This window comes from Rhinoderma darwinii, chromosome 2, assembly GCF_050947455.1.
Source record: "Rhinoderma darwinii isolate aRhiDar2 chromosome 2, aRhiDar2.hap1, whole genome shotgun sequence".
Lineage (NCBI taxonomy): Eukaryota > Metazoa > Chordata > Amphibia > Anura > Rhinodermatidae > Rhinoderma > Rhinoderma darwinii.
Genome location: NC_134688.1, coordinates 385018565 through 385043166, shown reverse-complemented (window position 1 = coordinate 385043166; position 24602 = coordinate 385018565). Strand labels below are relative to the sequence as shown.

The following is a 24602-nucleotide window of genomic DNA, read 5'->3' as shown; positions in this document are numbered from 1 at the left end:
CCTGATGCAGTCGAAACTGCAGAACATGAAAGCGCAGGGCCAAGTAGCGCTGTAGCACGGGACAGCCTGGTCCCTTCTGTCCAGGCTCTTGTATGGGCACCTGCCCCATCTTTTGGGCCTAGAATCCACGGATTTACGTACGGCCACTCCTGGCATAACCGTGGACAATACAAATTTTGTCCAAATGGATTACTTCCATTTATTTATAACGGACGACATCCTAAATCAGATTGTCCACGAAACAAATTTATATGCCACTCAATATATAAGGCAGAAACCTTCATCCACCCATGCCAGAGATTGGACGCCCACCAATTTGCAGGAATGAAAAAATTTTTTGGGGCTCACCCTAAATATGGGTATTGTCAAAAAGCCCTCCATTAGGTCTTACTGGTCAACAAGACCCGCCCAAGCCACCCCAGTATATTCTGCAGTAATGCCCAGGTCTCGTTATGAGACAATAATGAGGTTCCTCCACTTCAATGACAACACACAGGCCCCCCCAAGTACCGATGCAAACCGGGATCGGTTGTTCAAAATAAGACCGCTAATAAATTCCCTGAACAATTTATTTCTGCAACTCTACACCCCTGAGCAGAATGTAAGTGTGGACGAATCCCTCCTCAACTTTCATGGCAGACTTAGCTTTCGCCAATATCTACCTTCCAAAAGGGCAAGATATGGCGTTAAGCTCTACAAATTGTGTGAAAGCGGGTCAGGATATACCACCGCCTTCAGAATTTATGAAGGGCGGGACCGCACAATAAATGTTCCTGCATGCCCCCCTGATCTTTCCACCAGCAGTAAGATCGTGTGGGAGATAATGCAGCCTCTGCTTCACAAGGGGTACCACCTGTACTGTGATAATTTTTATTCGAGTGTGCCCCTTTTTAGGCATTTGCATGCTGCAAGGACTGGGGCATGTGGTACCATGCGCAAAAACAGAATTGGTTTTCCACAGCAATTAGTGGGGAAGCGCATGGTAAAGGGGGACTCCTGTGCTTATGCATCTGAAGAATTGCTGGCGGTCAAGTTCAGGGATCGCAAAGACGTGTATGTGCTAAGCACGATTCATACCGCAGGAACAGTGGCAGTGAGGGAAAGAGGGGCAACATCGGACAAGCACAAACCAGTGAGCGTGTCCGAATATAACAAGTACATGGGGGGGGTGGATTTAAGCGACCAGGTTTTACAGCCCTATTTAGTAAAACGCAAAACTAAAACCTGGTACAAAAAGGTGGCCATTTATTTGTTACAGGTGGCCATCCACAACTCATTTGTGCTCTACAAAAAAAACAGAGGCAGAGACACATACCTGGATTTCCAGGAAAAAATTATTGAAGGCCTCATTTTTGATGTTCAGGACACCCGAGAATGCCCCCAGTCTGAGGATGTCACGCGACTGACTGAAAGACACTTCATCAGTCGGATTCCCCCAACAGCAACCAGAAGCAACCCCCAGAAAAAGTGCCGAAAAGAAAAGACGGGCACCGCAAAGATTCCCGATATTTCTGTCCCTCATGTCCCTCGCAACCAGGCCTGTGCATTGAGCCATGTTTTAAAAAATACCACACTGTTCTGAATTATTAGATTTTAGTTAATTTGTTGAAAATATATTTGCCCTACATTACGTTTTTATTTTTCCCATGATTTTACTCCAAGGGTGAGGGAGGGAATGGGAGGGAATGGGTGGGTGGGGGGTGGATGTCATGTTTGATGTTTTCTAAAGTTCATCTGCTGGAGAGCTCCATTTGCATTAACCTGCAATTTCTTATTTTAGAAAACCCCAAAAAATAAATTCCCATTATACCCCTAGATGAATATTTTGGGATTTCTGCTTCAAGAGCAGATATTTTGGAAGTGTTATAGCAACTCTGTTGAGTTTTGTAAAACCAGCTTTGAAAAAAAGCGATATGTGAAATAATCTTCTTCTATCCTCCGCCCTCCTACATCTCTATGTGATAAATAAGGCCACATATTTGGTATCCCCGTGCACGGGAGAAGTGGCAGAATGTGAACGGAGATTAATTTTGACCGTGGTCTATACCGTGTGTGAAAAATGCTGGTATAAACTGACGCATTTGCTAAAAAATTGCTAATTTTATTTTGATCCATCTTATTCAAGAAACTTTCAGAAGAAAACTGGACTGTCTAAAAATATGATAAACCCCTTGAAGGAAACCTTGTGGGGTCTACTTGTGTGAATGAAGTCATTTATGGGGTGTTTCTAATGTTTCAGCAGCATTAGGCCCCCCAGAAAACAGTATGCGGCTATAAAATCAAATGCAAAATTCCTGGACCGAAAAGGCCAAAAAGCCTCCTTTTATGCCAAGCCCTGGCACATGCCCGCACAGTGAATAAGGCACACATATTTGGTATCCCCATGCACGGGAGAAGTAGAAGAACGTGAAAGGAGATGAATTTTGGCCGTGGTCTATACCGTGTGTGAAAAATACTAGCCTAAACTGACGCATTTGCTAAAAAAGTGCTGATTTTATTTTGTTCCATCTTATTCAAGAAACTTTCAGAAGAAAACTGGACTTGCTAAAAATATGATAAACCCCTTGAAGGAAACCTTGTGGGGTCTACTTGTGTGAATGAAGTCATTTATGGGGTGTTTCTAATGTTTCAGCAGCATTAGGCCCCCCAGAAAACAGTATGCGGCTATAAAATCAAATGCAAAATTCCTGGACCGAAAAGGCCAAAAAGCCTCCTTTTATGCCAAGCCCTGGCACATGCCCGCACAGTGAATAAGGCACACATATTTGGTATCCCCATGCACGGGAGAAGTAGAAGAACGTGAAAGGAGATGAATTTTGGCCGTGGTCTATACCGTGTGTGAAAAATACTAGCCTAAACTGACGCATTTGCTAAAAAAGTGCTGATTTTATTTTGTTCCATCTTATTCAAGAAACTTTCAGAAGAAAACTGGACTTGCTAAAAATATGATAAACCCCTTGAAGGAAACCTTGTGGGGTCTACTTGTGTGAATGAAGTCATTTATGGGGTGTTTCTAATGTTTCAGCAGCATTAGGCCCCCCAGAAAACAGTATGCGGCTATAAAATCAAATGCAAAATTCCTGGACCGAAAAGGCCAAAAAGCCTCCTTTTATGCCAAGCCCTGGCACATGCCCGCACAGTGAATAAGGCACACATATTTGGTATCCCCATGCACGGGAGAAGTGGAAGAACGTGAAAGGAGATGAATTTTGGCCGTGGTCTATACCGTGTGTGAAAAATACTAGCCTAAACTGACGCATTTGCTAAAAAAGTGCTGATTTTATTTTGTTCCATCTTATTCAAGAAACTTTCAGAAGAAAACTGGACTGTCTAAAAATATGATAAACCCCTTGAAGAAAACCTTGTGGGGTCTACTTGTGTGAATGAAGTCATTTATGGGGTGTTTCTAATGTTTCAGCAGCATTAGGCCCCCCAGAAAACAGTATGCGGCTCTAAAATCAAATGCAAAATTCCTGGACCGAAAAGGCCAAAAAGCCTCCTTTTATGCCAAGCCCTGGCACATGCCCGCACAGCGAATAAGGCACACATATTTGGTATCCCCATGCACGGGAGAAGTGGAAGAATGTGAAAGGAGATGAATTTTGTCCATGGACTATACCGTGTGTGAAAAATACTAGCCTAAACTGACGCATTTGCTAAATTCTTGCATTTTTTTCCAATTTTGCCCACTTTAGAGAAAAAAATAAAAATGATATATACTGACAAATGCCACTAAAACAAAGCCCTATCTGTCCTTTAAAAAGAGTGTAAAATTCAAAGATGAACTTTATTCACCTACAGAGTTATAGTCATCTAAAGAAGCGCATAGCAAAATTGTGAAATTTGCTCTGGTCATTTAGCTGTAAAACAGCCTAGTCCTTAACCGGTTAAACCTCTTGTCATTTGAATATGGCCTCACATTGTGTTTTAGTAGATTTCGGGCCAAATCCAACAGCAAATACTTGGATTTGCTACATGTGGATTTTGTCCAAAATTTTGCAGCCGATTTCATTCTTCGCACTCTAAAGGTTGAAATCCGCTGTAAATAATCCACAGCATTTCTGTCACAGAACGGGCATGTGGTATATTTGAAAATCTGCTGCAGACCCTGAATTCTGTGCTATATTATTTGTTTTTTTTGTCATTGAAAACTTCATCCACATTATACTATACATTTTTACAAATTTTCGGGGCATATTCCACACTGAAAATCTGCAACAAATCTGCCACATCTGAACTCCCCTTAACAGCTCAAAATAACTTTTAACCAAAAGCTTTATTGTCATGTAGTTTGTCCAATTTCATGATTTATCAATACTCCAATATACTTTTATTGTGGTAAAAATTTCAATGCACATTCTTGGAAGAGTCCTGTAATTTGATGGTACTATGACTCGGTCCTTTGGTTGGGTTTAACAGTTATTTTACCACCTTTTTGATTTCACAGTTTTCCACTGATTCATCGTCAGCCTCAATGTCATGAAAATCTGGCACTTCATTGGATATGTGGATTTCAATAGTGCTAGCTTCAGAACCTAGCAAAACAAAAGAGACTGGTATTCAGGAAACCCATCTTTTGATTTTTTTTTCTTCTTATGACGTTTTTTTCTTCTTAAGACGTTTTACATTGTGCAAATCAAAATTAAGGTTCACATTTTTATTTGAAACTTTCCTGCAGAATATTTATACACTATCCAACATCCAGAATATCCTATTAATCTGAGATCTATTAAATTGAACCCAGAATAAAATAATTTGTTCTAAAACAAAAAAATATAATTACATTTTCTTAAAGATATAACCACACTTAATTCTTGCATAAATATTGCTAATTTTTCATACAACCGTTGCCACACATCCAAAATGTCCTGATTTTTAAGAACATGTTAATGGATAGTGTATGAATATATAAAATGACTTGTCCATTACATGAATAAAAAGTGGTCCTTCTCTATGCAGTCAAGGGAAGGGATGATCGGTTCTTACCAAAGATCATGCAAGATTTATTAAGAATTCAGGGCACATCTAGTAATCAGTTGTGATTTTTATATATTATCAGAGCACCCCTTTATAGTGGGTATCTCACTCTGGGGGTCTGGCATGTCTGTACATCACATGAACAACCCTTTCAATGGTCACAATGTAATTTTTAATTCCCTCTTTGGTGGCGCTGCATGGGAATTGAATATGTAATTTTCCCCTCAGATGTTGGTCCCTTCAGTGGGACAACCTGGAATCAATTTATTGTTGGGGGACCCTTATAAAAAAAATATATAAAAGGATTGCCTGAAGTGGACAGCCCCTTTAAATACAAGGGGGTGTTAATATAACTTTAAGATTAAGACAGATAAAAATAATAAAATTATAACATGGAGATCATGTTCAAAATATGGGTTTAGGAGGGTAAAAAGTGGAATTATCCCCCTAAAATAACGGCTTGCAGATACAGCGGTAGTAGTGCAGAGGCACAGCAGATTTCAGGATAAAGTTTTCATCAAACATTTTTATTTTTGGGGTAGAATGCTCATTCGATATATACAAAAAATCCAAAAGCATCGAGATGTTTTCAAAAACATTTATTGTGAATTTTACATTTTTTTGAAAATATATTTTACACTCTAACAACAATAAACTTTAAAACAATATTTTGAAATGCGTGAATTAATCCTCTACACAGATTAATAGAGACAAGTCTTTGGGGGGGGGATGGTGTGCGGCTGTTTCCAGAACTCCCATTCATTTCTATGGGAGTTACAAAAACAGCATAGCACAGAGAGCTACGCTGTTTCCCGTATCACTGATCACTTTTTTACTAAGTCTTCACCTAGATGGGGTGGCCAGCAGCAAACCAACAGCGGGGTCAGCGGTCAGCTGTTCTCAAGATAGGCTCAGGTCCCACATCTGAAGCCTGCATCTATCAGACATTTATGGCATATATGGATACGACATAAATGTCTACTATGGGAATACCCCTTTAACATCGGTTTTCACACTCAGAACATCTAACATCTTGTAATATGTCTTCATTACTATTTTTATTTTTAGCTTAGATTTGAGATGCATTCATACTCTGTAGAGAGCACCGTCTTTTCTTTATCAAGGTATCCATGACAGAGGTTGCAGGTTGGAGGGAAAAGTGGCCAGGGAATGTGCTGGTGACTAGGAAATCAACACAGCAACCACATCGGAGATGAAGTTTAACACACACTTTATGGAGCAGAAACTTGTAATATTTTTAGAAAAATTCCAAACAGTTACTGCACATGAGGATTTAGGCTTTTTACTGTTGGCTGGAGATAGGGTTTACAACACTCTACTGTCCAGCCCATTGACAGCTGAATACCCATTCTAAGTATTATGAATTCATATGTTAATCAAGGCGTTCAGTCATTCATCAGTTAATAAGACAAGCTTCAGATGATATTCACGTACTAAAGACAAAGCTCATGATAGGATCCATCAACTGACGTTTCCTGCTTGCTGACAGTTTACAGGAAGCAACAGGAGATCTTTAAAAGAGGGTAACAAATATATATTAAAATTTTTTATATTTTTCATTTGGTGACTGTAAGCTCACTGCTAGCCAAAAGTGGAGCTTCCCTTAATTTCAGAAAATTGCCAGAAAATGTTGTTAAGTTAAAGTGGATGTTTCAGCTGAATATGCTACCCTAAGAAAGGGCAACATATTACATGAACAAAAAATATTGTGCCGCTTGGCTAATAGGAGCAATAAAAGAATACACTGGACTCATGATTATGACTCCAGTGTATTCATGAAGAGAGCGTTCCACCTCCTCCCGTCCTACTTACTGTAATTGACTGCCTGCTATGTATGCAGATCAATCACCACCGATAGGTGCGGAGAAGGGGGGGTACCGGTAGTGCTTCCTTCATGAATCTACTCATAACTATGAGTCAGTTGTATTCTTTGATTGCTCCTATTAGCCAAACAAACAATGTTTTTTAGTGACGTTTTGGCACTTAGGAGGACGTACTTGTCCCTGTCATATGCTGCCCTTCTCTTTTCAGCTGACAGATTTGCTTTAGCGCACACCTCTAAAAACCTAAAAAAAATTAAATCATATGCTCTCCTCCTTCCCAAGCATGTTCTCTGGGTTCATGAAGCAGAGATCTGTGTTGCTGTATACAGGAACTTTGTACTGAAGGAATGGTTTACCTATCCTGTGTCATGGAGGGACATAGAGTGAGTCACCAGTGATATTCTTGACCCTCAATAGTTACTATTTTGTTAGTCATGGAAAACATTTACAGGTGACCACCTTGCTCTTTCTTTGTTAGTCTTGAAGATATAAAGAATTTAATTTGTGCCCTTCAGTGTGTGGAGATCCTACTGAACACCATAGATCTCAGCTTTCTAAACTCTTTTGAGTAGGACTTGTATTGCGGACTAGTGGAACATTGTGCATAACTCCAGTCATATCTTAATTTTCAGATATGAATGGTTTGCGTTCATGTTTTTTGCAGTGTCTACCTTTTGAAGGGATCGTTGTCGTATAAAATGAATTGAAAACAGAATACCGTGATAATTACTACTTGACTCAGTGGTTCGAGGCCATAGAGATAAGGCACTCTGGTTCTCAGGAGATAGATACTTAACATATTTTCAATACTATTCTCTTCCAGGGTCATTTTGAAATGGCTTTATTTTAGTTGTAAAGCTGAAGCTTGCACCATATGTATTTTAGCAGGACAATTTTGTATATTTTGTTCTCACAACACATTTAGCCATTCATGTCTTCTTACTTGACATACTGGGAGACTCCCGAATCAAATGAGACATCCTAGATTTTCAGAAGAGTTGGCTTTTTTTCACGGATTACCCAGGATTAATTGTTAGTTCAGTGATGGTAGCAGAAACCAAGATATATGTTTGTCCGTGCTGCCTGCACAGTAGCGTACCCTAAAAATTGATGGCCTATCCGCAGGATAGGCAATCAATAGCTGATGAGTCAGGGTCTGACTCCTGGGACCCCCGCAGATCAGCTGTTTTAAAGGGGGCTGCTGCTCTTGTCAGAGCGCTGCTTCCCCTTCATTTCTACTTGCTCACTGTGAATCGTTGACACAGATGTAATGGTGATTCACTGGTATTGCAGCCTCCACCCGTTTGCTTCAATGGCAGAAGAAATTTTCTGTTTTTGCCACATGTTATAGTCGTGCCATAGTCGGTAGAGGCCACAGTTTCACTAAGGGGTTTGGTTTCCATGCCTGCCCGCTATTGCAGACAGAGAGGAGTGTTGGGGAGGGGGATTGCTCCATCTATAGTCAGTTGCCTTACAGCTTGAGACAAAGTCTATTCTGATGTTTCTTACAAGGTGGAAAATTGCTCATCAGCAGGGACACTTCTCTATAATAATTCTATTTATATTTCTCTCAGTAAAATTTACAATATCAGACAGAATAGGTTTAAACTAGACGAGGCTATTTAGAGATGAATTGATGGGATTTTCTTTCTTTTTTAGTGCATTTATTACTTTTAGTGTTTTTTAAACATACTGATAACATTATATAATATAGTTTGCCAGTGTTTAAAAGAATGCAAAATTTACCAGGAAAGTGTGACATTAGAAGTTTAATGTTCAAATAAAAATGACTTCCTTCTTGTATGTACAAGTTAGAAATACACCTTTTTCAATGTATTTTTGATCTATAATGTTATCGATGTTGCTCACTAGTTGGGATAATCCTATAAATGTGGATGACTGATAACTACCATCCTTGGTATATTGGAGAATTTCTGGTTATCCTTTGAGCTATACTCCCATTACCTTCAGAAAGCATGCTTAGTGCTTCATCAGTCTGGTTGCTATTCTCCATTTCAGCCTTGTTTGGGTCCTGGATGAAACCAGGATAGTTCAAGAAGGAACCAATCAAACCATTGCGTGCAGACTCTACAGCAGATGAACTGGACATATGTTCCCATGGAACTTCTTTTTGGTGAAACCTGAAGCTTATGTTCCAGCCTGTCCATCCATAAAATGCAAGAGTAAACAGGAATCCCTGCATTGGATTCAGTATGCCCTAAATAGAATAAAAATAGTTCATCAGAGATTATGCAGTATTGTGACATATCATACTGTACATGAAGGTATGTTACAAAATACTGGCCACACTTAAATATGTGAGGGACGCATTCAAACTGAAAAAATGTAAAAAATATATATTAGTAAATATTTTGCTTACAAAGAAATCTACTTTTTTTTTCTTTTGCAAAATTGACAACATTAAGCTCTGCCATTTTGGTTGTTACATTTCAATTAACTGAAAAATATATGATCAGGTGTCATCTTTGTTAGCATGTTCTATCAATAACAAAGTCACAATTTACCAAGATGCTATTTCAAAATGACAAATAATAAAGCTGGCCATACACATATGTATTTGTAGGCCAAACCTGCCGATTTCAGTGGGACCAGCCGACCATCTAATGTGCATGGTGGTGTCCCGACTCTCCATCAGCAGATGTTGGAGGAGACCAGAGTCGGGCATGTTAAGTTCCAACATGCCGCTCCTTTTTTTTTTTTTTTACTTCTCCCTGTTGAATACACACACACTCAGTCGAGTCAAGACAGCATGTGTATGGAGGAGTCAAGAGAAATAGCTGTCGGCTGAATTAATTTACACAATTCCCCAATTTGTTGTTTTGAAAAAAATAAAACACATATTGGCTATGTTCTCACCACAACATAGAAGATTGTGAGGAGGTTGAAACCTTGTGGGTGAAATTACAAAGAAAGGTAAACACTGAAAAATTACTTTTGGTGTAATCTATAGACCCCCCAATATATCTGATGAGATGGAAGGTCAGCTATATAAACAGATGGAGCGGGCTGCACAGGGGTGTACTGTAGTGATAATGGGAGATTTTATTTACCCAAATATTAATTGGTGTCATGGTTCGGCTACAACTGCCAAGGGGAGAAATTTACTCAACCTGTTGCAGGAAAAGTTTATGGGCCAGTTTGTGGAAGACCCGACAAGAGGTGACGCTCTGTTGGATCTGGTCATTTCTAATAATGCAGAGCTTGTTGGGAATGTCAATGTTCGTGAAAACCTCGGTAACAGTGATCACAATATAGTTACATTTTACCTATACTATAAAAAACAAACACAGGCTGGGAGGGCAAAAACACTTTATTTTATGGAAGCCAATTTCCCCAGGATGAGGGCTGCAATTCAGGTTATAGACTGTGAACAACTAAAGTCAAATAATGGTATAAATGATAAATGGGAAATCTTAAAATCTACTTTGTATAATTATAGTGCAAAATTTATTCCTATAGGTAACAAGTATAAACAACTAAAATTAAAATCCACATGGCTTATACCTTCTATAAAAAGGGCAATATATGACAAAAAAAAAGGGCATTTGAAAAATATGAATCTCAGAATACAGCGGTAGCCTTTGTAATTTTTAAAGAGCTTAATACAATCTGTAAAAAAAGAAATAAAATCAGCAAAAATACAAAATGAAAGGGGCAGGTGTCCAAGGATAGCAAAACAAATCCCAAAAAATTATTCACGTATATAAATGCAAAAACCAAAGTCTGAAAATGTAGGATCCCTAAATAGTGGTAATGGGGAGTTGGTTACAGGGGATCAAGTGAAGGCAGAGTTAATAAATGGGTTCCTTAGCGCTGTATATACAACAGAAGGAAGAGCAGCTGATGTAGCCGGTGCCAGTGCAGTTAATACATCAATTAATATACTAAATTGGATGAAAGTAGATATGGTCCAACTAAGTTAAATATAAAATAACTGTGCACAAGGCTCCAGGACCGAAGACACCCAAGAGTTCTTAAAGAACTTAGTTCAGTTATTTCTGTCCCCCTCTTCATAATGTTCAGAGATACTCTAGTGACCGGTATAGTTCCAAGGGACTGGCGCACGCAAATGTGGTGCCTATTTTTAAAACGGGCTCTTACCTGGGTAATTATAGACCAGTAAGCTTAATATCCATTGTGGTAAAAATGTTTGAGGGGCTATTGAAGGACTATATACAGGAGTATGTGGCAATTTTTTTTAATTATAATTGACAGCCAGCACGGTTTTACGAAGGACAGTAGTTGTCAAACCAATCTGATTTGTTTTTATGAAGAGGTGAGTAGAAGCCTAGACAGAGGGGCCGCTGTGGATATAGTGTTTTTGGACTTTTCAAAGGCATTTGACACTGTCCCTCATAGACGTCTAATGGGAAAATTAAGGACTATAGGTTTAGAAAGTATAGTTTGTATTTGAATATTGTCCTTGAGCCAATTTTCAATCCAGAGTGTTGTGGTCAATCATTCCTACTCTGAATGGTCACCGGTTATAAGTGGTGTACCGCGGGGTTCAGTGCTGGGACCACTATTATTCAACTTATTTATTAATGATATAGAGGATGGGATTAATATTACTGTTCTAATTTTGCAGATGACACCAAGCTACGTAGTATTGTTCAGTCTATGGAAGATGTTCATAAATTACAAGCTGATTTGGACACACTAAGTGTTTAGGCATCCACTTGGCAAATGAAGTTTAATGTAGATAAATGTAAAGTTATGCATCTGGGTACCAACAATCTACAAGCATCATATGTCCTAGAGGGAGCTACACTGGGAGAGTCACTTGTTGAGAAGGTTCTGGGTGTACTTGTAGATCATAAATTAAATAACAGCATGCAATGTCAATCAGCTGCTTCTAAGGCCAGCAAGATATTGTCATGTATTAAAAGAGGCATGGACTCGCGGGACAGGGATATAATATTACCACTTTACAAAGCATTAGTGTGGCCTTATCTAGAATATGCAGTTCAGTTCTGGGCTCCAGTTCATAGAAAGGATGCCCTGGAGTTGGAAAAAATACAAAAAAGAGCAACTAAACTAATAAGAGGCATGGAGAATATAAGTTATGAGGAAAGATTAAAAGAATTAAACCTATTTAGCCTTGAAAAGAGACGACTAAGGGGGAACATGATTAACTTATATAAATATATGAATGGCCCATACAAGAAATATAGTGAAAATCTGTTTCATGTAAAACCGCCTCAAAAAAAAAAGGGGGCACTCCTTGCGTCTGGAGAAAAAAAAAGGTCATTCTTCAGAGACGACAAGCCTTCTTTACTGTGAGAACTGTAAATCCGTGGAATAGTCTACCGCAGGAGCAGTAGATGGCTTAAAAAAAAGGTTTAGATCATTTCCTAAAATGAAAAAATATCAGCTCCTATGTCAATGTGTAGAATATTTGTTTCATCCCTGCCCTTTTTCCCATTCCTTGGTTGAACGTAATGGACATCTGTTTTTTTTTCTAACTATGTAACTATGTAACATTTGGGGCATACGTTCAGTGTATACACCAAACGGTATAGTCTCGACATCTGGAACTGCTTTTCAATACAGTAATAAAAGAGATATGCTTATATAGCACAAACATATTCCGCAGCTCTGTAAAGAGAATGTCAACATACTAACCAGTACATGTCCCTAATGATTACCACAATCTAATATTCGTATCTCAAACACACCCATACATACTAAGCTAAAACTGGGGTTTTTCCCATAAGCATCATTTATCACCTATACATAAGATAGGTGATAAATGTCTGATCGGGTCCAACCGTTGGGACCACCATTGATCCTGAGAACGAGCGTTCCCAAGTCCCCTATGTGAATGAAGCAGTACTGCGCAAGCTCGGTCACTGCTTCATTCACTTTCTATGGCACTGCTATCTCCAGTAATCTTATAGCATGCGCAATACCGCTCTATTCACATAGGGAAATCGGGAAAGCTCATTCTCAGGATTAGTGGGGTCCCAGCGGTCTGACCCTGAACTTTTAGACATTTATTACCTATCCTGTGGATAGGTGATAAATTATGTTTATGGGAAAACCCCTAAACTGATCAGTGTAGTTTTTGAGTGTGGGAGAAAACCAGAATACCCAGAGCAAACCCGCACAAACACAGGGAAAACATAAAAAGTTGTATGAAAACAACTGGTCCCCCTTGAAGCCATTTCTTAAAAGCATGATATAAAGCCATAACTATAGATAGATGTAATTAAATGCTTTTCGATCGAAAAATAGTACGTAATAGTACATTTCATTACCATGAAACTCTGTACCGTTAAATCTTGGTGATGGTGCAGGTGCTGGCTGTAACAAACAGCCGACATCCTCAAGTAGCGGCCAAGATCGGAATAACTCCAACTCCAGCTGTTTAACTCCTTAGATGCTATGGTCAATAGATGCCTTAAATGCCGATGAGTTCCCATGGCAACCAGCGACCTAACAAAAGCCTGCCTAGTAGGTTGCCTGACAGGCATGATACATTGCAATACATTAGTATTGCAATGTATTATAGAAGCGATCACAGTCATTCAAGTGCCTCCCCCACAAAAAAAAGAATGAAATAAAGTTTATTATATGCTTCTAAATGCTGATGCAAAATACTGACCAAAATCTGCCTGTATACAACAGGCTCATTGTGCAAAACTAGTAAAACGCAGAAAAAATACATATTTGGTATTGCCACATATAATAAATTTAAAATGTTATTTATACCGCACAGTATAAAAAATTGCAGAATTGTTTTGTTTTTTCTCTATACCAGCCCCAAAAATTTAAAAACAAGTTATTTAATAATATGACTAGTTCCACAAAAAACAAGCCATCATACCAATAAGTCAACAAAAGAAACGAGCTAGCAGTTCTGGTAAAAAGGCCCAAAGAAGAACCACTAGATAACATGTTATGTCAAATAGAAGAAACTCGTGGAAATATTTAAAAAAATCACAAATTTTGGAGTACTGCAGCAATCTAAGATATGTTAATGCTCACCATTATGCAATGGGAGATAAAGCAAATCGCCTGTTAAGTCTTCGGGTTAAAAACCAAAAAGTCTCTAGAGCAATAACTAAGATATTAGATGGGAAATGCTATATAATATATAATCCACAGGCTATAATGAATATATATGTAATTTCAGGGTAGGGAAACAGACAAGTGAGCCCTAATCTACCCGCCACTCAGTCCCTGCCTACTTGCAACGACCCGCCCTAGGCGACGGGGTACAACTGGGCAACGGTCCCTACACTCAATAGGTGCACGACAGACAAACAGACAAGGGTACAAAGAAGACAGGGAAATGGGGAAGTTGCCCACGGGAACACGGTGAGCAACAAGCGAGGTGAACGAGCCGAGTCAAACCAGGAGATGAGCAAGGTACAAAAACGCAGAGCAGAAGAATGGTCAGTAAAGCCAAGGTCAATCACAAGCAGAGGATCAGTAGTTCAAGAAGCTGCAGCAGGGCCAGGAAACCAACAGAGAAGAATCACAAGCAAAGGAGGAACAGGAAAGGCAGGTATAAATAGACAGAGGGCGGGAGCTAGCTCCGTCTGGCCAGGCTGTGATAGGCTCTCCCACTCCTAAGCCTGCCATCCTGGGTGGTGGAAGATGAAGTCAGTCTCACAGACATAGAAGCAGGTGCAGACTGATTACCTATGGGCGTCGACACAGAAGTTGTGTCTGGCAGATCCTTTACAATATTTGTGGATTATTATAACAAAAAAGATGATACCCAATTGGAACATCCTTCGGAAGATTTAATTGGGTTTTAGCTAAACAAGATAAACTTACCTAAAATAAATGCAGAGCAACTTGTAAAAGTGAATAAAGAGTTTACATTCGAAGAAGTCTGGAAAGCGATCACATCCTTAGCTACGTGTAAAGCTCCTGGACCAGAAGGGCTTATTAATGAATATTATAAAGAATGTGCAGACCAGCTTGCCCCATCTCTTGTTGCTCTCTTTAACTCATTTGGCATAGAATGACCCCCTCCAAGGGAAATGATAGCGGCCAAGATTGTGACTAGACATAAAACAAGCAAAGATCCTATGTTACCAGGAAGCTATAGACCGATATCTCTCTTGAATGGAGACATTAAAATATTTGCATCAATTATGACTGAAAGACTAAGGTTAGTAATACACACACTAGTAGCAAGGGATCAAGTCGGCTTTATGCCTAGTAGACAAACATGTGATGCAACTAGGCGAGTAATCAATTTGACAGAGGTCGCTGGACGCTTGCGAACCCCCAGCGCACTAGTCTCTTTAGATAGAATGCACTGAGGAGTCCTACAAGCAACTTTAAGAAGAAGCCAGTAAAGCCAATATTTCTCAAAGAAAATATGGTCTCTATATACTCAACCTAATGTGATAGTATCTAACTCAGGTTATATGTCCAAAGAATTTAAGATTTCGAACGAAACTAGACAGGTATGCCTCTTTCCCCGCTGATTTTTAACCTTATACTTGAGCATCTTGCTCAAGCAATAAGACAAAAATTTGGAGATCCATGGAATTAAAAGTGGAACATCGGAGTTTAAAGTGGGACAACATCATCATAACTTAATCAGATCCTAAAGGCTCTTTTACATCACTAAAGGAATCTATAGACCAATTTGCACAGGTTTCCTACTATAAATTAAATGAGAACAAATGCCAAGTTCTAGGAATAAATTGCCCAGGTGACCTTTAAGAATTGCTTGAAAAATAAATACAATTATATATGGTCAGATAAGGGATTTATTTATTTGGGAATTTTTATTTCACATTCATTAAAAGCTACTATAAAACAAAACATAACTAAGTTAAAAGATACAATTCTAGAGGAATTAACTAAATATTAGGGAGTTCATTTTTCATGGATAGCAAGAATTAATATAATTAAGATGAACATACTTCCCCTAATATTATATGCATTTAGAAGTATTCCTCTATTATTTCCTAAATCTTTAACTACGGAAATAAGTTCACAGCTTCTTAAATTCATTTGGGGATATAAGCGAGCGAGAATATCGAACAGTGTTATGTTTAGCCATATGAATAGAGGAGATATGGGGGTCCCAGATATAGGGGCTTATCAAATGGCGGCATTACTAGGACCTTTAAAATACTATTGGCTTTAATCCACTGATGAACCGTGGGTTAAGATTGAATGGATGAATTTGAAAAAAGTGTCACCTAAAGGGATGTTAATAAACTACTGTCTGGATAAAACTAAAAATGTTAAGGCCAGTTTAGAAACAACTAAGATAGCTCTAAAAATGTGGAATAAATATGCTTTAATGGAGATTGGCCTAAAGATCGAATTGTTTGACATTCAAATGAGCCAATTAAAGGAAGCTTTGCCAGATTTTAACTTCCAGCTCTGGGAACAATACGGAATACAGTCCTTGGCGGAAATACATGAGGGAGGTAGATTTCAGACATTTGTGGAGCTGAAGAAAGCATACAATATACCTAACTCACAGACCTTTTATTTATCGGAGACTTAGCTCCCTTTTAAAGGGGTTTGGGCTAATTGCGAAAACAAATACAACAAGTTGCACACTTCATGGGTATAGCGGATACCTTTACACGGATCAGAAAATTAAAGGAGGTATTTCAGCTATTTATACAGATATTATCGACACCAGAGCACAAGAGAAGCTCACCTATATGCTGAGCTGGGAAAACGAGTTCAGCAATAGCTATCCACTGAGAGTTTGGCGTCAAGAAATAAAACAAGGAAATAAGTATTCTTATTGTATTAATCATATATAAGCTACAAAAAAGACATAACTAAGGTGGCAAAAAATATATATATCCAAAATATTTGGGTGTGTGCTGGAGAAAAAGCAATGTAAAAGACATATGTGGTGGGATTGCTGTACATCTCTGGAAAGAAATTTTCAATCTTATATCTACCAGAGTGTAGATTAATAGCTAACCAGATTCTGATGGATTTAGACTCTGAGCTAGGAAATAGTAGTTTTTTTTTAATGTTTATTATTATGGTTTTGGTTTCCCTTTTTCCTCCCTTTTTTTTAATTTTATTTTTTTTCTCTCTCTCTCCCTCTCTTTGGGTGTGGGTTTAGGGGAAGTATTTGAGAATATTTTTATGCTATTGTAATGTATTTAAAATATTTTGGAATATTGTAAATATGAATGAAATTACAGTGCACTAGCACTGGTTAAAAAAAAATAAACTTCAACAAAATAATTAAAAAACGTATGGGTAGAATTTATCAACCTTTTCTGGGATAGAAAAGGCCTAAAAGTCACAATTTTCATGGAAAATTTAGACTTTTGGGCCTTTTACACCACCTTCACTACTTTTTTAAAAAGGTGCATGACTTGCAAAAAGGGGACAGCCTGACAAAATCATTAAGATTTATGCTATAGCGGAAATCTACGCTAGCTCCTAGCTGGCATAGATTTCACTATAGTGTAGCAAAGCATAGGACCATGTTGGATCTCGTATCTTGCCACCCCATCAGACTACCCCCATCGGAGAAGTGGAGCGGTGAGGTGTATGCGCAACAAAACTATGTGACATCTGTACTAAGAGGCGTGCGCCTCTTACTAAATCTGTCGCATCTTACTCCATTAGAGCAGAAAGCTAAGACTGGCTTACGAAACGCAGGTCTTAGTAAATCTGCCCCAGGATTCTTAGAATGCGGCAATGAAAATGGATCCGTCCAGAAGGCCCAATATTGGCCAGTTCTCAAGGGTTTAAAGGAGGTTAAAGCATAAAGCAAAATACAGCAAAGAGGTTCTAAGACAAAACTTCCCAAATATTTAGGTTCTTGTAAAATACATTCAGCCACTGCATTGACCTATTTTTACATCTCTTACTTTCTTGAACAATTACTAAATATAGAAGTTACATTTTCAGGAGACATAAGCAGATATTTCATTAGTCATAGAATGGAAGTTGATTGAATTCATGCCTGGCTTACCATGATGAACCATGTGATAAGTGCTGCATTCCTGACATTTTTCAGCTGATCTCCATTTATGTCTGGCTGCATTTCCAGATAGAACAAAAGGCTTTCATTGATAATATTGGACAACCAACTGATAAAAAGATTAAAAAAAAGATATTAGTGTCAGCTGCGGTGGAACAGACACATTACTCTCGCCTGACTACAAAGATACATCATTTTTTAAAGAAAAACTCTATAATTCTCAGAATGTTAGGATATGGAAATTCTTTTTAACTTCATGTTTTGTTCTGGGTTCTTAAGTGTATTATGTCTGTTTTCAATTTACTGGCAAAAAATTACATCACTTAAGTTTACAATATCAGCCATGTAAGCCTCCGTTCATAAATGTGTTCAGAGTCTCAGCCGGGACTTGTAGCAGAGATTTAAGCGAAATGCGCCAGTACATGCCGTGTGCCAAATTTATTGCGCCTATTTTGACAGTTCTGAGAAGTGTGTAGAAATAGGATTGTAGCTAAGAGGAACTATAAACCAAATATACTAAATACATGCAATCCACTCATGCCACACAACCATACAGGCAAACATGTCTAACAATATGCACAAAATATATTTTCGCAGACAATAAATTGATGTACCATTATTATCAATATATAGAAACTATTGATGATTTCCCCCATGTCTTCTTGCTGGAGGTGTTCTGTAAGGTTAGGTTAATTACATAATTTACCATCACATATTTCATCCGGTTGATTATAACTCTAAAGCTGGCCATACACATAAAATTAATATTGACTGAATGTTCATTCGTTTGACATCTATTTCTCATGGTTCGACTAAGTCTGCATGCTTATTTTAATGGGGAGAAGAAAATAAGCCTCTGCAAGACCCCTCTGGCAGCGACTTACCTCACGTGGGAACAAAGGTTCAGGCATGTTGAGATTCTACATACTAGATCCTTTTTTCCCCCGAAAACTGACATTAAAGGAACAGTGTCATCACAATTTTTTTTTTAATATGTTAAAGATGTTAGTGCTTTATTAAAAACGTTTGGATTAATTTGTGTGTTTGTGTGTTACTTTTTCTTATTTTTACACTTTTTCTTCCCTATGGGGGCTGCCATTTTTTTTTCCATTTCTGTATGTGTCGATTAACGACACATACAGACATGGAATACGGCAGCCACAGTCCCATAGGGACTGCGAACGGGTCCCGTCCCATCCACTTCTGTGTACGCCGTCTGTGTGGGAACTGCGCATGCGCCGCTCCCACACAGTCCAATTTGAAATGCGCGCCGTCCGGCGCCATTTTCCTGTGGACCGGAAGTCGCGGTCGGGCAGTAAGATTACTACTTCCGGTCGCGGCTTCCGGACTTGTGCACTTGGACCAGCGGCAGCAGACGGAGCGGACGGGCCGGAGGGAGCCGCGGTGGCAGGAGCAGGTAAGAGATTTCTATGTATGTTCGTGTTTGTGTGTGTTTACTACTGTATGTAAACCTACTACACTGTGTGTTAGCTCAAAAAATGGCGACACACAGTGTAGGAGGTTAGACCGTTCAAACCCCTCGTTTATCCCGGCACTAGCCAGGATAAAGGAGGGGGGGATTCTCAGAGCTCACTAGAGCGAGTGCTTTTTTCCCAATTTTGCAGCAAAAAGCAATGTGGTTGCTTTACCACATGCAATGCTGCAATTTTGGGAATAGCTCCATCTAGTGACCAGCAATGGGAAATATTATAAATTAGAATCTAATTTATAATATTTCCTGACTCGTGAAAAAAAAAAAAAAAATTTGAACAATGTTTAATCACCTATACACTAACTGTTTAATAAAAAAAAAAAAACATGTTTTGCTGGCATCACATTCACTTTAAGGGAAAGTCGAGAGGGAGCCCATACGCATTAGAATATTGGCCACCGATGGCAAGTTTAGCCAAATTTTGTGGAATGTGTATTGGGACCCTTAGACTACTTTTAGAAGACTACTACTGTAACCTACATTTTTATGAACCTATTGGTAATACGAGCATATTGTGTGGGTTATTTGGCGTCTAATCACACTAATGTACATAGAACAATTACAGAGTCACCAATGGAAACAAAACCAAGATGGAGTAAATGTTCAAAACACCTTGTAATGCTAATTTCTATAAAAAGTGGGATACCTGCTATAGAGTAGTGGAAGAGGGGAGAGGAGAGCCCTTTTACTGGTGGTTTTGAGGAAGGTCAAGGGAGATGAAGTGGGAAAATTTAAGGGAATGAATTTTGACTTTTGCGTCCTGTCTTTTTGGATATAATGTCATATGCCAGTTGGCTGAATGAGCAATGTCTCATGCATATGGCTGTATTATGGATTTGTTTTGCATGGGAACACATAATAAGGTGCCCATAGCCTGCTAGGGGCCAATACTGTGCCTCTATGTGCCTTTAATTTTACACAGAAGCACACAAAGTTTTTCTTCATGTATTTCGTGAAAATCGAGAAAAAGTTTCTGGCTATATTGCCTGCCATATTGCAGAGATATACTTCAAGAGATATATGATTCTAGGGGAGAATATGGCCCTATGCATTATATTCTATTGATGCCCTGCTTTATATTGTGCCATATAGTGCCCAAATAATACAATTATTCAGTGACCAAATAACATTGCCATAAAGCACCCAAATAATACTGTCCAGCAAATAGACAAGTGAATGTTGCTGCATCCCATGCAGCTTTATTACTATAGGCTCAGGCACCAAGCGTGGAAATAGGGATATAAGCTCTGGGTGCCTAGGCCATTAGAACCAGTGGCACCCCCTTCAGTAGAGACAGGTTTTGTGCCCTGTGCGACTGCAGGTCACACATCATTAATGCCGCCCCTGACAATGCCCCATGAAGGCACCATACAGAGGCTACAGTGTTTCTAATGCATGAGTTATGCAAATTCATTATGCCAAATGCGCCATTTTAATAAATTGGCACAACTTGCATATATATTGATGCATCTTTTAACACTTTTCATAAATCTTCTTAGTTTTCTTTTCCTTCATTCTCATAGAAAATAACAAATAATTACCATATCATAAACACCAACATAATCTTGAAAAAGCGTATCTGAATTTCAGTTTCTAGGCGTCTTTCATTTTCTGTATATATTCCTTGTCTTCCTTTTAATAGGGTGGCGACTAGTAAAACATAAAGAATAAGTAAAAAAAAAAGACTTGTAGGTTACTCATTATTCAGCCTCTTTCTAAAATCTAGACGTTTGATCAGGACAGCAAAAACAAGTTGGCATCTTGTGAGAATAAAAATTCCTGGCCGGGCTAAAAAAAGGTCATGCTCCTCTTATTGACAATCCTAGTTATGAAACACTTAAACCACGTTGCATTTTAGCAGCATTTAATCAGCACATTTAGGACAGATCTCAGAGGGGAAAGAAAGCTAAAATACTGGTAAATGCAACATATGAATAAATCTAGCCTAATGCTGTGTTCACACATCGCATATTTGTTGAGAAATTTTGGTTGCGCAATCCACACCGAAATTTCATAGCAAAGTAGGAGTACAATGTAATTAAATTAGATTTTAGCAAACCCCATTCACTTACAGTGTAAAAAATCTGCAGCGGATTTTAGACATGCTGCAGATTTTTAGCAATGGCTAAATCCACAACCAAAATCTTCAACAAACTCTGCATGTAAAACATGGTGTGGATTTCTAGGCTGGCTTCACAGTGTTTTATTCACCTGACGTGTGAACCTGGCCTTAGAGGCTTAGTAACTGCTAGCCATCTGCACCAGTACACTCTTCATCATTAAAAGTGCAACACCCAGAAGGAAACATTTTGGAGTGGTGGAGATCACAGGATCGATAGACATGTAATGATATGCAAATGATAAAAAAAATGGAAACAAAATATTCCAAACATCTTGATTTATTCAGTATCAAGTATGAGCGCTACGCGCAGAAATACACACGCTTTCACGTCTTGGCATGCCATCAATGAGGTTATTAATGGTTGTATGAGGAATGTTATCACAGCCCCCATGCTGTTTAAGCTTGGGAGCTGGTGACTATAGGGTATGTCCCCTTAAGGGATTTACCCAGCAGTCTGTTCCCTAGGGAGGATGGGTTTGTTAACAGGATCCTGGGTGGGCCCTCCCACCCATATAAATGTTGTTACACAGGGGAGTCACTTCCTCTTTGACTCCCCTCCGGATCTTGGAAGGAAACCCTTAGAGACTGTCCTTCTAACCTGGTAGAGTTGAAAGCATGGCAGATGCTGCGTTGATGGCACTCTTGAAAGAGAAGATTGGAGGGAGGGAGCTGGATGGCTCTCCTCTCTACTCGTTTCTCTCCCTGATCAGCCGTCTAATGTGGCTGGGCGTCCAACAGGTAGGCAGGCGCGGCCTGTGCGGCGCTGCCGTCCCCCTCCCGCCTGAGTCCCTCTACGGCTCTGCCTCTGGAGGCAGAGCTCCATCTAACCCCCGGGCACTGCCTAATACAGCTGCGGCGGCTGGGGGTGCCGTGACACGTGACCACTCTGCATTAGCAACAGAGCGGCGTGCAGGCCAGCAGGGGATCGCTAGGGCGATTCCCCCTGCTGCTAGTCTGCACATTGCAGATAGTGGGGTGGCTCTGGAGGCTGCTGCAGCTAGTCACCAAGCCACCAGGTTGTTTGGCTCGGTGGTTTGGTCGTGGGGCGGCCATACCAGCACCTACTCCCCCAACACCACATCCTCCCACAGTGAACACAGCAGCACTGCCCCCTAGTGTCGGTTCTGCTGGGCAGTAAGGTCAACAGGGGAGGAATGCTAGTGATGTAGCTCCCCAAGAGGAGCTTGGCTCTCAGGCCTTTAACAGCTCAGATGAGCTTTTTGATTGCGTGCCAGGCACGCCTACATGTGGCGCACAGGTCCCCATTGCTGGACAGTGTCACAGGGCCCGTATTTCATGGCAGAGAGATGGGCCCCACGGTGGGCATAGCCTTTCCCCGTCTGTGGCTGGGTCAAGTCGCTGCTTGGACAAGAGGCGTAGGAGGTGCAGTCGCTCGCCTGGGCGTTCTCCTAGCGGGGAATGCCGGAGCGGTTATAGACGCCGTTCAAGGAGCATGCACAGTGGGAGACGTTCCCGCAGTTCCCGCAAGGGCTGGTCTGGTTACCATTCCTCGTCATCATCTGTGAGCAGTAGGGACAGTCGTTTTACGAGGTGTTCGTATAGGAGCTGGAGACATGGGCGGAGCAGGCGGTCCCACGACCGAGGGCAGGAGAGACATCTATCTGCGCCTGCTGCTGCGGTTACCGTAGTTCCTCCGCTGCCTACCGTGCCGACTCCTGATGCACTACCCTCCACGCATATGACTGCGTTCCAGCTTGGAGTAAGTCCGCCTTGAATGGCGGGGGTGAAATTTTGGATACTTTAAAATGTATGTTGGCTAAAATGGAGGGTCCTAGCCCCTCAGTGCATTCTCCAGGGGCGCCCATTGCACAGCCTGAGTCGGCCCCAGCTAATCCGGGTTTACTATTTCGAGATTCTTATTTTTGTGGCGTCGCCCCCTTGGGGACTAATTTATCCTCGGAAACGAGGGAAAAAGTTGAAAAATGTGAATTTGTTGATATATGGTCATAATTATCCCCGGAACAATTAACAGTGGATAAGGAGAGACGGTTTGAGAAAACGGAGGATAAAAAGCCTAAGGGTATGTGCACACGATGAGAGGCTTTTACGTCTGAAAAGACAGACTGTTTTCAGGAGAAAACAGCTGCCTCGTTTCAGACGTAAAAGCTCCTCCTCGCATTATGCGAGGCGCCTGTGACACTCGTAAATCTTGAGCTGCTCTTCATTGACTTCAATGAAGAACGGCTCAAATTACGTAGCAAAGAAGTGTCCTGCACTTCTTTGCCGAGGCGGTAAATTTACGCGTCGTCGTTTGACAGCTGTCAAACGACGACGCGTAAATTACAGGTCGTCTGCATAATACGTCGCAGACGTCGTGACGTGGGCAGATGTTTGCTGACGTATTGTAGCCCTATTTTAAGACGTAAAACGAGGCATAATACGCCTCGTTTACGTCTGAAAATAGGTCGTGTGAACCCAGCCTAAAGTGGCTAAAACATTTGGGAATTTGGTGCAAGCTTTTGCTATTTTAGCGAGTGTGTTTAGTAAAAAGCACCCAGAAAAACGTTTTGAGTTGTTTACATACTCGGCTTATAAATGACATGGTGGTACGGCTTGGTGGAGATACTATGAAGAATTCAGACGATGTCTGGCACTGAGGCCGGAGGTCGGCTGGTCTTCGAAAGCTACGGATGTTTGGATTCAACTAATGTTGACTCAAAAGCCGTCTAACTCCTTTAAGTCATCCGCTGCTGCAGGACATTCAGTACAGTCCGCAGCGGCAGGGAGACGTCCCGAAGCGTGCTGGCTCTTTAACGAGGGTCACTGCAGGTTCTTTGCCTCATGTAAATTTAAGCATGAATGTTCCTTCTGCGGTGGCTCGCATACGGCCTTGCGCTGTTTCAAGAAAGGTAAGATGCCTGCCAGACTCGTGTCTTGAGGTAAGCTGGAGGACACCAGTGAGTGTCAAAAAGATGCGCCCATGGCTGGACAGGTATCACGGGACAGAGGAAGCCGTAAAAGGTTTTTATATTCCGCACATAAGCGGCTGTTGTTTTTGCTGCGAATTTAAAATTCGGGCCAGGGTGCCGTTTTGGCCAAGTCCGATATTGAATCCGCTTTCCGTCTCCTCCCTGTACATCCTGACTATTTTCATCTGGTTGGTTGTCAATTGGATGGGCTATATTATGTCGATCTTTGTTTGCCGATGGGGTGTTCCATATCATGCCGCTACTTCAAGAT

General features: G+C 40.2%; 1 protein-coding gene across 1 annotated transcript in view; it reads right to left on the bottom strand.

Annotated features, from left to right (window-relative positions):
- Positions 1–4293: 4293 nt before the first annotated feature.
- GPR143 (G protein-coupled receptor 143) overlaps positions 4294–24602 on the bottom strand; it is a 56696-nt gene continuing 36387 nt past the window's right edge. The window contains exons 6-9 of the mRNA XM_075850768.1: positions 20821–20929; positions 17779–17896; positions 8787–9039; positions 4294–4535 (exon numbers count right to left, since the gene is read on the bottom strand). Of these exons, the coding sequence (XP_075706883.1) occupies positions 4420–4535; positions 8787–9039; positions 17779–17896; positions 20821–20929 (596 nt within the window). The 3' untranslated portion in view covers positions 4294–4419. The remainder of the gene's footprint in view (positions 4536–8786; positions 9040–17778; positions 17897–20820; positions 20930–24602) is intronic.